This window comes from Zalophus californianus, chromosome 4 (assembly GCF_009762305.2).
Source record: "Zalophus californianus isolate mZalCal1 chromosome 4, mZalCal1.pri.v2, whole genome shotgun sequence".
NCBI classification, from domain to species: Eukaryota; Metazoa; Chordata; class Mammalia; order Carnivora; family Otariidae; genus Zalophus; species Zalophus californianus.
In genome coordinates this window covers 53,331,227-53,347,103 of record NC_045598.1, presented here as the reverse complement: position 1 = coordinate 53,347,103, position 15,877 = coordinate 53,331,227, and the positions used below count along the sequence as shown (strand labels likewise).

The 15,877-nt window shown below is 38.5% G+C and overlaps 1 protein-coding gene across 1 annotated transcript in view; it reads left to right on the top strand.

The window, feature by feature from the left end:
• The first annotated feature begins 1,061 nt into the window (after positions 1-1,061).
• LOC113926674 (collagen alpha-1(I) chain-like) overlaps positions 1,062-15,877 on the top strand; it is a 36,835-nt gene continuing 22,019 nt past the window's right edge. Inside the window, exon 1 of the mRNA XM_027601926.2 lies at positions 1,062-1,230. Coding sequence (XP_027457727.1) covers positions 1,062-1,230 — 169 coding nt within the window. The remainder of the gene's footprint in view (positions 1,231-15,877) is intronic.

Sequence of the window (15,877 nt, the reverse complement as noted above, 5' to 3'; positions counted from 1 at the left end):
CCATTTGGCACTCTGACTCATTTCCTTGTCGCTTGTTCTGAAAGAAAATCACTTAAGATAACTGAACGCCTTAGTGCAGCGGGCTTTTATTATGTCTGTTCTGATCACTCCTTTTGTATAAAATTGATGGATTCTCCTGTGCTCTTTCATATCAACACACACATCTCTTTGGCTTTTCACCTGATCCCAGCCCCTCTCTGTTACCCTAGTCCCACCCTATCTGTGCTGCTCTATTTTCCTCAACTCTACAGTATCAGTTATATTGATCGCCTTGTAACTCTCAACTGTGCTCTCTTCAGCCAATGCCCATATCTTCACGTATGCTTCACCTTGCCTTTCCCTTTATCCATGTGGAACACCTTTCCCTTTCAGCCACTCTGAACATTTCCATCCTTCACTGCCAGTAAAATCCCACTTATTCTCTAAGGCTTTCCTGACAATTTCAGTGCATATAGATTTCATCCTTCTGTGAGGTTGTCTACGTTTTAAATTTACGACCATCATTTTTTGAGAACCTATTAAGTGCCAGGCCCATTATCTCTACTGCTCATTACAACTATACAAGGTAATTATTGTCATCCTCACTTTTTAAAGAGGAAACCAAGGCTTAGAAAGGGTAGATAATTTGCCCCAGGTGACACGCCCTAAATCGCCAAGCAGAGGACTGAACTACTGGAGTAAATGATTCTAAAGCTCTTCCTTTTTCTGCCTATGCTGACTCCTGACGATACCACCTAGAGGTGTTCTCCACGTGCTCTGGGTGCACTAGTCTTCTCTTCTCATTTAGCTCTTGAAATCAGGGATTATATCATTTAAGAATTGCATTCAGGTGCTACAGAGATCCAGTGCCATGATGGCTTCAATAAGGTAGAAGCTGATTTTTCTCTCACTTAAAAGGAGTCTGAGAAAGCAGGCCAGGTGATAATGTGGACCCTGAGAGTCTCATGGTCCTAGCCTCATTTAGCTCTTCCCTTCGCCACCCCCCCACAGTGTGGGCCTTACTGTTGTGTTCACAAGATGACTTCTCAAAGTCCAGTCGTCATATTTGTGTTCCAGGCAAGATGGTGGAAGGGGGTGAGGGGAAAGCGTTGTCCTCCCAGTCAAATTCTTCAAACCTTTTCCAGAAGCCTTACCTTATAACTTCTGTTTATGGCTCGTTGGCCACCACATCTACAAGGAAGGCTGGGAAATATTTTATAGCTGAGGACACTGATTCACCCAACAATAAAGGTAATTTATTAGAGAAAGAAATGGATGTTGAACAGGCAACTAGCAGTCTCTGCCACCGAGACCCAGGTCCCAGCCTTCTTTTGTATTTTAACACCTAGAAGGTGCCCAATAAACACTGGTGGACAGCCTAATGTGGAGAAATAGTGGAAAAGGTAATTTAGAAAACTGATAAATGAAGAAACTGAAGAAACAGTAGCCTCGTGTGATGTCTAATTTATAAATACTTTATAAGAAAATAAATACTTTCTTTTCCCTAAACAATCCTGCTGTCACTCAGCTTCCTGTACAGAATGCTTATAAAATGAACGTCAAGATTAAGAAAATGAGGCCAAATCCCCTTTTGAAATTATTTTGAGTAGATTCATTGTTTCTTTCAGCCTTTATTGTTTGCATACATTTTGTTTCCATTTACGAAATTGGATTCATAAAATGTTCTGTTTTCAAAAGGACTCATTGCAAACAACCACTTCTGACAAAATGATCAGTACTCAGGCAATGTCTGATGAGCACTTAGAGAAAAAGAGTAGATTACATTTCCAATAGAAATTAGCGTTATGCATTTCTGGAACTCTCCTGAGTTTCTTATTTTGATTTGCAAAATAATTCAAACGCTTGAAAGAAGAATCTATGGTAATTACCTGAAGTGTTTCCCCAGCCCCCAAATTAACATCTAGAGAAGGTCTTTGTTTGAGATTAAAAGCACACTTTTGTAACTTTTAGTTTTGAAATGATTTCGTATTTAGAAGAAATTTGTAAGAATAATATAAGGAATCCTGTATGCCCTTTACACAGCATCACCAACTGTTTACAGTTAGGCCCCTTTGCTTTATCATTCTCTCTCTCTCTGTATGGTATATGTGTACGACTTCTTTTTTTTTTGAAACTTTTGAGAGTAAATTGGAGATGTCATGTGCTAGGAGACCCCCTAAACACTTCAGAATACTGGCTGAGAAAAAGATATTCTCTTATATAACCCAGCAAAATGATCAAAACCAAGAAATTTGCCATTGATATGATACTATTATCCAATTCATGGTTCATGTGTAAATTCCATTAATTGCCCCAATGATGTCCTTTATAGCTATTTTCTTTTCCCAAGCCAGAATCCAGTTTCAGATCATGCATCCATGTAGTTGTCATGTCTCTTTAATCTGGAACAGTTTCTCAGCCTTTCTTTGATTTTCTCTAATTTGACATTAAAAAAAAAAAACACAAGACAGTTATTTGGTAGAATGTCCTTCAACTTGGATTTGTCTGACTTGCCTCATGATTACATTCAGGTTATATGTTTTTTGGCAATAATTTCACAGAACTGGTATTGTGCCCTTTCAGTGTGTCAAACCAAACATTATTGGTTTGTCTTGGGTCGCTTGGGTGGCTCAGTCAGTTAAGCGTCTGCCTTAAGCTCAGGTCATGATCCCGGGATCCTGGGATCAAGACCCACGGCTGACTCCCTGCTCAGTGGGAAGCCTGCTTCTTCCTCTGCCTGCCCCTCTTGTGCTCTTTTGCACATGCTCTCTCTCTCAAATAAATAAAATCTTAAAATCTTATAAAATACTGGTTTGTCTCAATGCTGGTGATGCCGATTTGAATCACTGAGGAGGCTGGCATCTGCCAGATTTCTCCACTGTCAAAATACTGTTTTCTTTGTAAATAATAAATGATTTATAGGAAGATTTTTTTGAACTATGTAAATATTCTTTTCCTCATCCAATATTAATCTACTAGATTTAGCATCGACTGAAGGTTTTCATATTCCGTCAGTCTTTCTATTTTTACTAAGCAGCATTCTGCTGTAAAGAACAGCTTTTCCTTCTAAGGGAGTGTTTCTGATGCTATGTGGCTATGTGTTTCTGAGACTTGATCTTGTTCTGCTAGTGCTGCTAGAATAAGATACCATGGACTGGGGGGCTTCAACAACAGAGATTTATTTCTCACGGTTCTGGAGGCTGAAAGTCCGAGATCAAATAACAAGCCAGTTCAGCTCCTGGTGAGAGGTCTCCTTCTGGCTTGCACATGGCCACCTTCTTGCTGTCTCCTCACATGGCTCAGGGAGCTGGTGCACTGATCATTCTTACACTTTTTCTAAGAGTATTAATCCAATCGTGGGGCTCTACCTTCCCTACTTCATCCAAACCTAATTAACTCCCAAAGGCTCTACTTCCTAATACCATTACACTGGGGGTTAGGGCTTCAACATACACATTTTCTGGGGACACAAACATTCAGTCTATTAACAGTCTATAAAGGAAAAACAAACCCAATATAAGAAGATGGTATGTCCCTTGGACTAACTGTGATACTGAGCATTGAAGCTCATGCATAGTAAAAGTAACTGTCCTCTTTAATAGCACTCTTTAATTTTACTCTTATTTTTACTAGCAACTTTGAGGGAATTTGGCCACTTTCCCCTCACTTATTTTTTTTAAAGATTATTTATTTGAGAGAGAGTGCACGTGAGCGGGGGGCGGGAGGGGGCAGAGGGAGAGGATCTCAGGCAGACCTCACACTGAGTGCAGAGCCCGATAGAGGGCTCGATCTCAGGACCCTGAGATCATGACCACAGCCCTGAGATCGTGCATGACCTGAGCCGAAATCAAGAGTTGGACACTAAACTGACTGAGTTACCCAAGCACCTAGGCCACTTTCCTCTCATTTAGCATTAAAATCTGTTTTTTGTTTGTTGCTATCAGGCATATCTGGATTTAAATTCCACACTTCCAGTTGTGTATGCGATGTTGGGCACTTTCTTTGGACTTTAGTCTCCTTGCCCATAAAGTAGGGATGAGAACCCCTATTTCAAAAACAGTATTGGGAGAAGTAAATGAAATAATGTATGTGAAAGCATGTAACATGGTACCAATCGAAGAAAGTAGTTAATGTGTTTTTTCTTCTTCCTTTATAGTTCCAAATTTTAATGATACAGTTTTGCAAGTGTCTCGACTTGCAAGAAGTTAGATGCTTGACCTTCATTGAAATGTTAAGTGATCTTAGATATGAAACCTGCATCAGAAAGAGAAAGGTTTAGTGGTATCTACCAACTTTTAGATGATTTGTGTGGTTACATCAGTTTTATTCCTTCCTTCTTTTTCTTTCTTTCTTTCTTTCTTTCTTTCTTTCTTTCTTTCTTTCTTTCTTTCTTTCTTTCTTTCTTTCTTTCTTTCTTTCTTTCTTTCTTCTTTATTTCCTTTATTTCCTTTCTTTCTCTCCTTTCTTTCTTTCTTTCTTCTTTTCCTTTGATATACACTTAATGGCATTTGCTAGGTGCCGGTCATTGTTGTAGGCACTAGCGATAGAGCAGCAGACAAAATTTCCTGACTTGACATCAATTATATTCTGATCAAAGAAGACAGGTGATATAGAAACAAACTTTTTTAGTCTTATGGGGCAAGTGCTAGGGGGAAAAATCAAGCCAGGAGGAGGAATGAGGCTTGCAAGGGGGTTGCTGTTGTAATTAGAGAAGAACTGAGGTGTCACTAAGGTCACCTGTGAGCAGAGAGACCCGAGAGAGACAAGGGAGCAAGTCGTCAGAGTGTCTAAAGGAAAAGCATTCCAGGCAGAGGAAATATGTCAAAGAGAAGAAATCTAAAGGATAGAATGACTAAGAGTTCACCTAAGGGAATCATAAAGGAAGCCAAGCATTTCTGTGGAGCACAATAGCACTTGACCTCCCCTTCTGTGAGTATGATTCTAGGCATGAGCAGAATGGCCAGATGGATGTCAGGGCTTGTGGCCTCATAGGGTGTGTCACTCACACTTCTTTTCAAGAAAGAACCTGCTTCAAGGAGTGCAGAGAGCTGAGAGTTTCCAGCTGGAGCACCTTCTGGATCCACCCCAGCATCTGAGGTATAAGCATTTTCTCCCAGGCAGTCCTCAGCCAAAGACTGAGCAAGGCAGAGATACTTGAGTATGACCGCTGTTATACGACATGGGTCTCCTTTTTGTTGTTGTTGTTCTTTAAGTTTTTATTTTAATCACCCCATTTTCATGACAACAAGTGCACTCCTTAATCCCCATCACCTATTTCCCTCATCCCTCCACCCACCTCCGCTCTGGTAACCATCAGCTTGTTCTCTATAGTTAAGAGTCTGTTTCTTGGTTTCCTCTCTCTCTTTTCCCCTTTGCTCATTTGTTTCTTAAATTCCACATATGAGTGAAATCATATGCTATTTGTCTTTCTCTGACTGACTTATTTCACTTAGCATTATACCCTCTAGATCTATCCATCTTGTTACAAATGGCAAGATTTCATTCTTTTTATGGCTGAATAATATTCGATTATATATATATATATATATATATATATATATATATATATATATATGGCACCTTTTCTTTATCCATTCATCAATCAGTGAACACTTGGGCTGCTTCCATAGTTTGGCTATTGTATATCATGTTGCTATAAACATAGGGGTTCATGTATCCCTTTGATTTAGTGTTTTTGTATTATTTGGGTAAATACCCAATGGTGTGATTGCTGGATCATATGATAGTTCTATTTTTAACTTTTTGAGAAACCTCCATACTGTTTTCCAGAGTGGCTAGGCCAGTTTGCTTTCCCACCAGCAGTACAAGATGGCTCCTCTGTCTTTACATCCTCACCAACACCTGTTGTTTCTTGTGTTTTTGATTTAAGCCATTCTGACAGGTGCGAGGTGATATCTCATTGTAGTTTTGATTTGCATTTCCCTGAGGATGAGTGATGATGAGCATCTTTTCATGTGTCTGTTGGCCTTTGGCATGTCTTCTTTGGAGAAATGTCTGTTCATGCCTTCTGCCCATTTTTAATTGGATTATTTGTTTTTTGGGTATTGAGTTTTATTCTTTAATGTATTTTGGATACTAACCCTTTATTGGATATGTCATTTGCAAACATCTTCTCCCATTCTGTAGGTTGCCTTTTAGTTTTGTTGATTGTTTCCTTTGCTGTTTGGAAGCTTTTTGTTTTGATGTAGTCTCAGTAGTTTATTTTTATTTTTGTTTCCCTTAACAAGGGTTAATGGGGACTTACCTAGAAAAAAGTTGCTGTGGCTGATGTCAGAGAAATTACTGCCTGAGCTCTTTTCTAGGATTTTTATGGTTTCAGGTCTGATATTTAGGTCTTTCGTCCATTTTGAGTTTATTTTTGTGTATGGTGTGCAAAAGTGGTCCAGTATTCATTCTTTTGCATATTGCTGTCCAGTTTTCCTAGTGGCACTTGTTGAAGAGACTTTTTCCCATTGGATATTCTTTCCTGCTTTGTCAAAGATTAATTGACCATATTAATTGTGGGTTTATTTCTGGATTCTCTATTCTTTTTTTTTTAAATTAAGATTTATTCATTTATTTTAGAGAGAGAGCGCACATGAGCATGAGTTGGGGGAGAGGCAAAGGGAGAGGGAGAGAGAGAATCCTCAAGCAGACTCCCTGCTGAGCACAGAGGCTGATGTGGGGCTCAATCCCAGGACCCTGAGATTATGACCTGAGCCTAAATCAAGAGTCAGCCTGCTTGATTGACTGAGCCACCCAGGCGCCCCTAGATTCTCTATTCTGTTCCATTGATCTATGTGTCTATTTTTTTGTGTTTTGATTACTACAGCTTTGGAATATAATGTGAAGTCCAGAATTATGATGCCTCCAGCTTTGCTTTTCTTTTCAAGATTGCTTTGGCTATTTGGGGTCTTTTGTGGTTCCATACAAATTTTAGGAATATTTGTTGAGTCTGTGTCTGGCTCACCGTACCACAATGGCATTCCAACCAGAAATCATTCTTAGAGTTGAGAGAATCACACTCTAATCACATAGCTGAGGGTACAGTTTGGGGGTCAATAAGGCAATGGATCCAAAGATTTTCTGGAGAAATCTCTCAGGTCCCATCAGGAAAGCAAACACCGGCTGGGAAGGAAGTTGCTCTGGGGTGGGGACACATGGAAGACAAAAGGTTATGACCCGGGATTTCAGAATAAGTACCCTTTATGTGTCAGGCATTTTCATGTATTTATATTTCTAAAGCCACCCTATGATGCCGGAATTATACTTTAAGGTAATCCCTTTTTTATGGCCTAGAAAAATCTGGTTTAGAAGGTTAAGTGATTTTTCCAAGGTCATAGTGTTAGCAAACAGCAAAGCTAGGGCTTTAGACAAGGTCTTCTAACTCCAAATGTAGTCATTTTCTTCATAATTTCACTGCTGGCTAATTTTATCAATATGCCTATGATGACGATAATAATAATAATATTTTATGCAGTAGCCATACCTGGCTTAGTTGCTTAGATCAAATCATGTCAACTTTTAGTCAAACCATGATTGGAAAGCACTGTAGTAAACATGTGCTAGTTTTTGACATCTCAACATTTATTTTCCTCTTCTTTTGGTAAACATATTCTAATTTCTCTCTGGAGAACTCCCTCCTCCCCGCTTGCAATCCAGAGTTTTAGGTGGGCTCTAACCCTGGCTTCAGGAATGCGGCCCGTGTCTCCCCCTAAATCAATCAATGTCTGCATTTCCCGGGCACTGCAATTTGGAATCGTCTATAATCAGCCAGGACCCATTAGCCTTTGGCCAAAGCTGCTGGGAGAAAAGCAGTGCTCTTCCTAGTTCACCTGAACTTGGGAGAATGTAGGTTGGAGCTGCTAAAGCTATCTTGCTGCTTTGATTGGAGAATGTGTCCAAGAAGGGTGCTTACACAGCATAAACAGAGCCAGGAGATGAATAGGGAGAAACCAGGTCCTGTTGTCTTTTTTTTTTTTTTTTTTTTTTGGCTTGGATCAGGCCACTCTTGAGGCCAAAACTATCCCCAAGAACTTCCAGTTCTGTGATACAACAAATTCCATTTATACTTAAGCTAGTACAGGTTGTATTTTCTGTTATTTTCAAATGAAGGAGGTTTGCTTGATATAATAGACTTCCTCATTTCAAGTCAACCAATGTTAAAAAATCAATTAGGACTCAACAATAAAAAGACAACCCAGATAAAAGTGGGCCTAAGGTCCTAGCAGATGCTATAGACTGAATATTTGTGTCCCTCTAAAATTCATATGTGGAAACCTCTTCCCCCAATGTGATGGTATGAGGAGGTGGGGACTTTGAGAAGTGATTAGGTCAGGAGAGGAGAGCCTCAAAGAATGGGATTAGGGTCTGTAGAAAGACTGGAGAGCGCTCCCTTGTCCCTTCTGCCATGTGAGGATGCAGTGAAAATGTTGCCATCTATGAACCAGGAAGGAATCTTTCTCCAGATGCTGAATCTCCCAGTGCCTTGATCATGAACTCCCCAATTTCCAGAACTATTAGAAATAAATTTCTGTTGTTTATGAACCCCCAGCCTATGGTATTCTGTTATAGTAGCTCAGATAGACTAAGCTAATAGACATTTCTCCAAAGTAGATATAAAATGGCCAATAAGCTCTTGAAAAGACGCTCAATATCATTAGTCATTAGGGAAATGCAAACCAAAACTACAGTGAGATAGAACTTCACATCCCCAGGATGGCTTTAATAAAAAAAATACGAAAAATAACCAGTATTGGCAAGGATATGGAAATATTGGAACCTGTGCACATTGTTGGTGGGAATGTAAAATGATGCAGCTGCTTTGGAAAACAGTCTGGCAGTTTCTCAAATGATTAAATGTAGAGTTGCCATGTGACCATCAGTTCTGTTCCTAAGTATATACCCAAGAGAAATGAAATAATATGTCCCCCAAAAGGCTTATATAAGATGCTCATAGCTGTTGTATTCATAATAGCTAAAAATGAAAAATAATACAAATGTCCATCAACAAGAAATGGATAAACAAATTGTGATATATTCATACAGAGAAATACAGAGAAATTCCTATTTAGTCATAAAAGGAATGAACTACTGATATATGCAAAATCATGAATGAATCTAGACACATGTTGACTGAAAGAAACCAGACACAAAATAATATATATGGTATGACACCATTTATATGAAGTCCAAGAATAGGAAACTGATTGATGGTAACAGAAATCAGAAAGTGGTTGCCTTGGTGAGAAGGAAGGGTGTTTAATTAGAAGAGGACAAGAGGGTGAGGGAACTTCCTGGAACTTTAGGTTCTAGTTGCATGGGTGGTACAACTGTCAAAACTTATGAAATTGAACCATAAGATTAGTGTACTTCACTTAAAAAATGAATACTGTTTTTTCAACGGTGACTGTTTTTTCATCTCTGATGAGGAAAAAAGGCATCCACTGAACTTATATGCTCTGATATGTGTGAAAAATTGTCCTATCCATAAACATCTTTCCCCACCAACTTAAGAATGGACTTCATTCCTCTCCACCAGTTAGTTTCCACTACTTTTTTTAAAAGATTTATTTATTATTTATTTATTTATTTAAGAGAGGGAGAGAGAGAGAGAGAGAACACAAGCAGGGGGACCTGGCAGAGGGAGAGGGAGAAACAGACTCCCTGCTGAGCAGGGAGCCCAATGTGGGGCTCGATCCCAGGACGCTGAGATCATGACCTGAGGCTGAAAACAGATGCTTAATGGACTGAGCCACCCAGAGGCCCAGTTTCTCCTTTAATATAAAGCATTGAAAGCCCTAACTAAAATGATGTATTACATATTCCTGATGACTAAATCTTGCACTGATTTATAACACTGATTGATTGATTGATTGATTGCAGGAAGCTTCTTAGCAAAGCATGCCAACCCACCATTGACTAATGTGACCAAGTTATTTAAAGCCCCATCACTGATCTTATAATGGAGTGTGTTTATAAACCACTTATTTCCAACCTCTACTCTTTTGTTTTAAACAAAGTTTTGTAACAAAGTTCTTCATTCCATCTAACTTAGCTTGAGAGACAACGTGAATTCTATCTTAAAACCCAGAAATTAAAAAGATCATGAAAACAATAAAACAGTGATTGCCATTTTCAAGTCACTAAGTTGAAGAGACACCGACTCTTACAAACCAAGTTTCCACTTTGGGTAATTCATTCTCATTTCTTCAATTATGGACCAGTTTAATTAGTCCCAGAAAGGCTATAGAAATCCTAAAATGCAGAATCACTTATGAACTTCCCTAGCATGATTCATGAAATCTCTATGGGTTCACTAGAATATCCGTTTTGATGGTGTTTTATAGATTAGCAATAGCCTTATTGCTTCACTAAGTAGACTTCTCTGTGACTAAAAAACAAAACAACAAAAACAAACAAAAACAATGTGAACTCCTCCATTGGGGGAATGGAGAGGAGACATTACAAAAAAAAATGGTATTTTTTCCAATACCAAGGAAATTCATTAGCAAACACATTAAAATGCACTTGAGTAGTCATCACAATGCAGTGTTTTGGAAAAGGCCCTACTTTGGAAAAACACAGGGCAAAAACATCAATTCTGTAGCTTGGCACAATGAGACAGCAAGATGACAAATGTCTTATTATTCCCCATGGTGCCTTAATATTTAGAGGACATCTGCTACTATGTGTTTCTCCCTCCCCTGAGTCACCTTTATCAGAGTCTAGCATTATGTTACTGCTACTTTCCATGTCCTCCTGGCAGAGTGATAAGACACAGATGTGGTCCTTCAGTGTGTGGGGAACAAATTAGTCTTAAAGTCAGGAGGCTGAGCTTTTACTCTCTGCTCTTATACTAACTATGCAGCCTTAGGTAAATATCTCATATTCTCTTGGCTTCAGTGTCCTCATATGAAAAATTTGAAGCATAATAGACATGGTTCCAATGTAATGTAAGTTGACTTTCTCCTGTTCATTAGGGGTTCCTCAGGCCATAGAACCAATATATAGAGAAGGGGTGATGATATATCCTTCTCAGCAGTAATTACCTTGCTGCTGCATGATGGGGAGCGGGTAGGGAGGGTTCTATTTAGAACTCAGGGATTCAATGCATAACCTCTTAGCACTCTGGCGCAATGGCCAAGTCTGCTCACTGGAAGAGTGCATTCGCCTAATACAGACAAGACTATCAATGCCTCTTATCCCTCATGCATGAAGTTCAGGTTTCTCTGAACCTACTTTAGAAAAGCAGGCAAAAGCATCTTTCTTCTTGCAGCCTGGCACACGGAGAGAGGTAAAAAAAAAAAATTAGCCAATGTGCTGATAGAAGAGAAAAACAGAAATGGCAGATAGAAGGTAGCCTTGAGTACCTGCTTAAACCTTGTGGCCTCCCCCAGAAGCAGGGATCATGCAAGCTGTGTGTTATGTACTTCGTCGTTTTTCCATCTCCCATGCCTGCTACTTTACAAGGAAAACAAGGGAGGTGGTTGACATTTTAGGTTCTGGGGACATATGACCAACTTCTCATCATTCCAGGTCTACCTTCTACCCTTCTTTCTGCTGTGTTCCTGGGAGGTTGACATAAATGCACAGCACCAATAGGTTTTCTTGCCCTCTGGTTTCCTGATGGGTTTGACAAGAGGGAGCAAAGACAGAGGAAAGAAAGAAGAGTAAGGTCAGAGTATTTATGCCCTTCTAAAAAATCACTGTACTGTGAGCTGGCTGCATCCTTCCACTAGAGGTCGGAGCTCCTGTTAAGCAGTGGTCTTCACAAAGCCCTATCTCCTGGTTCTAGTAATGGCTTTCTTTCCTTGCCCCTTCAAGCCTGTGACTGGTAATGGTATTCCTAAGTTACTAATACTTGGGCATTTTATTATCACTTTTGGGTTCCTTACACCCAGCCCACACTTTTGTAAATAGTCCCTTTATTAAACTCTCCTCAAATTACCAAGTTTGCACAAACTCTTTTCTGGGCGGGAAGGTCTGACTAATATACACGGGTGTTGTGTCTTTGTTTGTTTGTTTGTTTTTTATAGGAACCACAGGGGTGATTGTAAGGTGAAATGACATTTAAAATGTGTGTGAAATTTCTTTGAAGGATGTGATAACTTTGTAGAAGTTCAAATGTAGAAGTTCTATATATATAATACATATAGAAAAAATACATTAAAACATATATGTAGAGTTTAAAGAATAATTCTGAATGAACACCTATAGGACCAGTACTATGATCCAGATACAGAGCCTTGCAGACTCCTCAGAAGCACCATCTTCCCAGCCTATTCTACCCCGCCAGCTTAAAGACATTTTTATTCTGACTTTTATAACAATTGTTCATTGCTTTTCTGCATTTACCAATGAATGTATATTTTATCAGCTATGTAAGCATCCCTTAAATCTAAAGTTTTATTTTACCTATTATAGAACTTATATAAATGGGATCATACTATAGATATTTTTTCTCTTGCTTCTTTTGCTCAATATTATGTTAGATTTATCCATGTTGTTGAGTATAAGTAAGTATCCATGTCTTGTAGGATACTTTGCTCACTTTTGCCACTGTATACTGTTCCATTGTAACAATATTCAACACTTAATTTATGTATTGTAGTGTTGATGACTATTTGAATTGTTTCCAGTTCCAGCCTATTTAGAATAATGCTACTAAGAAAATTCTTATGCTTACTTCTAGTGCACAATGCAAGAGTTTCTCTAGGACAGTGGTTCTTGAATGTTTTGGTCTCAAAATCCCTTTACACTCTTAATACAGTGAGGACCCCATAGAGCTTTTGTTTATATGGGTGATATTTATCAATAATTACTACATTAGAAATTAAAACAGGAATTTATAAATATTTATTAATTTATTTTTAATAATAAACCCGTTACATGTTAACATAAATAATGTGTTTTTAATTAAAAAACTATAAGGTTTAGGAAGATAATACAGAAGAATTTTTTACAACTTTGGGATAGAGAAAGAATTCTTAAATAGTACAAAAAGCAAAACCATAAAAAATTGGTAAATTAGACTATATTAAAGAACTTCTAGGGGTGCCTGGGTGGCTCAGTTGTTAAATGTCTGCCTTTGGCTCAGGTCATGGTCCCAGAGTCCTGGGATCAAGCCCCACATTGGGCTCCCTGCTCGGCAGGAAGCCTTCTTCTCCCTCTCCCACTCGCCCTGCTTGTGTTCCTCTCTTGCTGTCAAAAAAAAAAATAAAATCTTAAAAAAAAATAAGGAGTTTCTATTCCTGAAATGATACCTAAGAGAGTGAAAACCCAAGCCACAGCACAAGAGAAGGTATTAACTACGGATACAGCCAACAAAGGACTTGCATCTAAAACATAAAAACTGATACAAGTCCTCTTTGATTTCTTGGCTGACTCATTCATTCCTTAGTAGCATGTTATTTAGCCTCCCTGTATTTGTGTTCTTTCTAGATTTTTTTCTTGTGATTAATTTCTAGTTTTATACCCTTGTGGTCAGAAAAGATGCATGATATGGGCGCTTGGGTGGCTCAGTCGGTTAAGAGTCCGACTCTTGATTTCAGCTCAGGTCACAGTCTCGGGGTTGTGAGATCAAGCCCTGCATCAGGCCTGCACTCAGCGGGGAGTTTGCTTGGGATTCCCTCACTCTTCTTCTGCCCCTCCTCCTGTGCACTCTATCTCTCTAAAATAAATAAATAAATCTTAAAAAAAGATGCATGATACTATTTCAGTCTTTTTAAATGTATTGAGACTTGTTTGGTGGCCTAATGTGATCTATTCTGGAGAATATTCCATGTGTACTTGAAAAGGATGTTTATTTTGCTATTTTGGGGTGGAATGTTCTGAATATATCTGTTATATCCAACTGGTCCAATGTGTCATTTAAAGCCACTGTTTCCTTGTTGGTTTTCTGTCTGGATGATCTATCCATTGATGTAAGTGGGGGTGTTAAAGTCCCCTACTATTATTATATTACTGTCAATTGCTTCCTTTATGTCTGTTAATATTACTTTATGTATTTAGGTGCTTCCATGTTGGGTGCATGGAAGAAATCCAACAAGATTTTTCCCTTTATCATTATGTAGTGTCCTTCTTTGTCTCTTGTTATGGTCTTTGTTTTAAAGTCTATTTTGTCTGATATAAGTAGTGCTATCCTAGCTTTATTTTCACTTCCATTTGCATTGTAAATGTTTTTTCCATCTCTTCATTTTCTTTTCTTTTTTTATCTTTTTTAAAATCTTGAAGATTTATTATTTATTATTATTATATTATTAATTATTATTTAAGATTTTATGTATGTATGTATGTATTTATTTATTTTAGAGAGAGAGTGAGAGAGCAGAAGGGGAGGGGAGGAGGGGGAGAAAGAATCTCAAACATATTCCCTGCTGAGTGCAGAGCCCAATGCAGAGCTTGATCTTACTGCCCTGAGATCAAGACCTGAGCCAAAACCAAGAGTCGAATGCTTAACCATCTAAGCTACCCAGGCGCCCCTCCATCTCTTCACTTCCAATTTGCATGTGTCTTTAGGTCTGAAGTGAGTCTCTTGTAGGCAGCATATAGATGGGTCTTGCTTTTTTATCCATTTGGTCACCTTATGTCTTTTGATTAGAGCATTTAGTCAATTTACATTTAAAGTCATTATTGCTGGGTATGTACTTATTGCCATTTTGTTACTCACTTTATGGTTATTTTTGTAGTCCTTCTCTGTTTCTTTCTCCTTCTCTTGCTCTCTTCCCATGTGGTTTGAAGGCTTTCTTTAGTGATATGCTTGGATTCCTTTCTCCCTATTTTTTGTGTATCTATTATAGGTTTTTGATTTGTGGTTACCTTTAGGTTCATATGTAACATCTCATGAATATAGCAGTCTCTGTTAAGTTGATGGTCACTTTAATTTGAACCCATTCTAAAATCATTAAATTTTAACCCCCCATCACATTTTCTGTATATGATGTCATACTTTACATCCTTTTATTTTGTGAACCTCTTGACTATTTTTTTAAGGGTTTTATTTATTTATTGGTCAGAGAGAGAGAGACAGAGAGAGCGAGCATGCACAAGCAGGGTGAGTGGCAGGCAGAGGGAGAGGGAGAAGCAGGCTCCCCACAGAGGGATCATGACCTGAGCTGAAGGCAGACACTTAACCGACTGGGCCACCCAGGCGCCCACCCTTGACTAATTTTTATAGATATAAATGATGTAACTGCTTTTATGCTTTAATCTCCATGCTGGTTTTATAGTAATTAATCTACTACTTTTATTAATGTTTGCACTTACCTATAAAATTTTTTCCTTTCATAATTTTCTTACTCCTGATTATGGCCTTTTCTTTTCACTCAAAAGAATTTCCTTCCATCTTTTTTGTAAGCCTGGTTTAATGGTAATGAACACCTTTAACTTTTATTTGTCTGGGAAACTCTTTAATTGTCCTTCTATTCTGAGTGATAACCTTGCCAGGTTGAGTATTGTTGGTTGCAGATTTTTTTCCTTTCAGCACTTTGAATATATCATGCCACTCTCTTCTGGCCTGCCAAGTTTCTGCTGAACAATCAGCCTTATGCGGTAGAACTCTTTTCCTTTCTCTTGCTGCTTTTAAAATTCTCTCTTTATTACTACTTTTTGCCATTTTAATTATTATGTTTTGTGGTGTGGACCTCTGAGGGTTAATTTTGTTGGGGGCTCTCTGTGCTTCCTGGACCTGGATGTCTCTTTCCTTTCCCAAATTTGGGAAATTTTCAGCTATTATTTCTTCAAATACATTTTCTTCACATTCTCTCTTTCTTATCCTTCTGGGATCCCTATAATGCAAATGTTATCACACTTGATGTCACTGAGTTCCTTTAACTTATTCTCATTTTTTATTATTCATTTGGCCGGTCAGTTTGGTTCCTTTCCATTACCCTGTCTT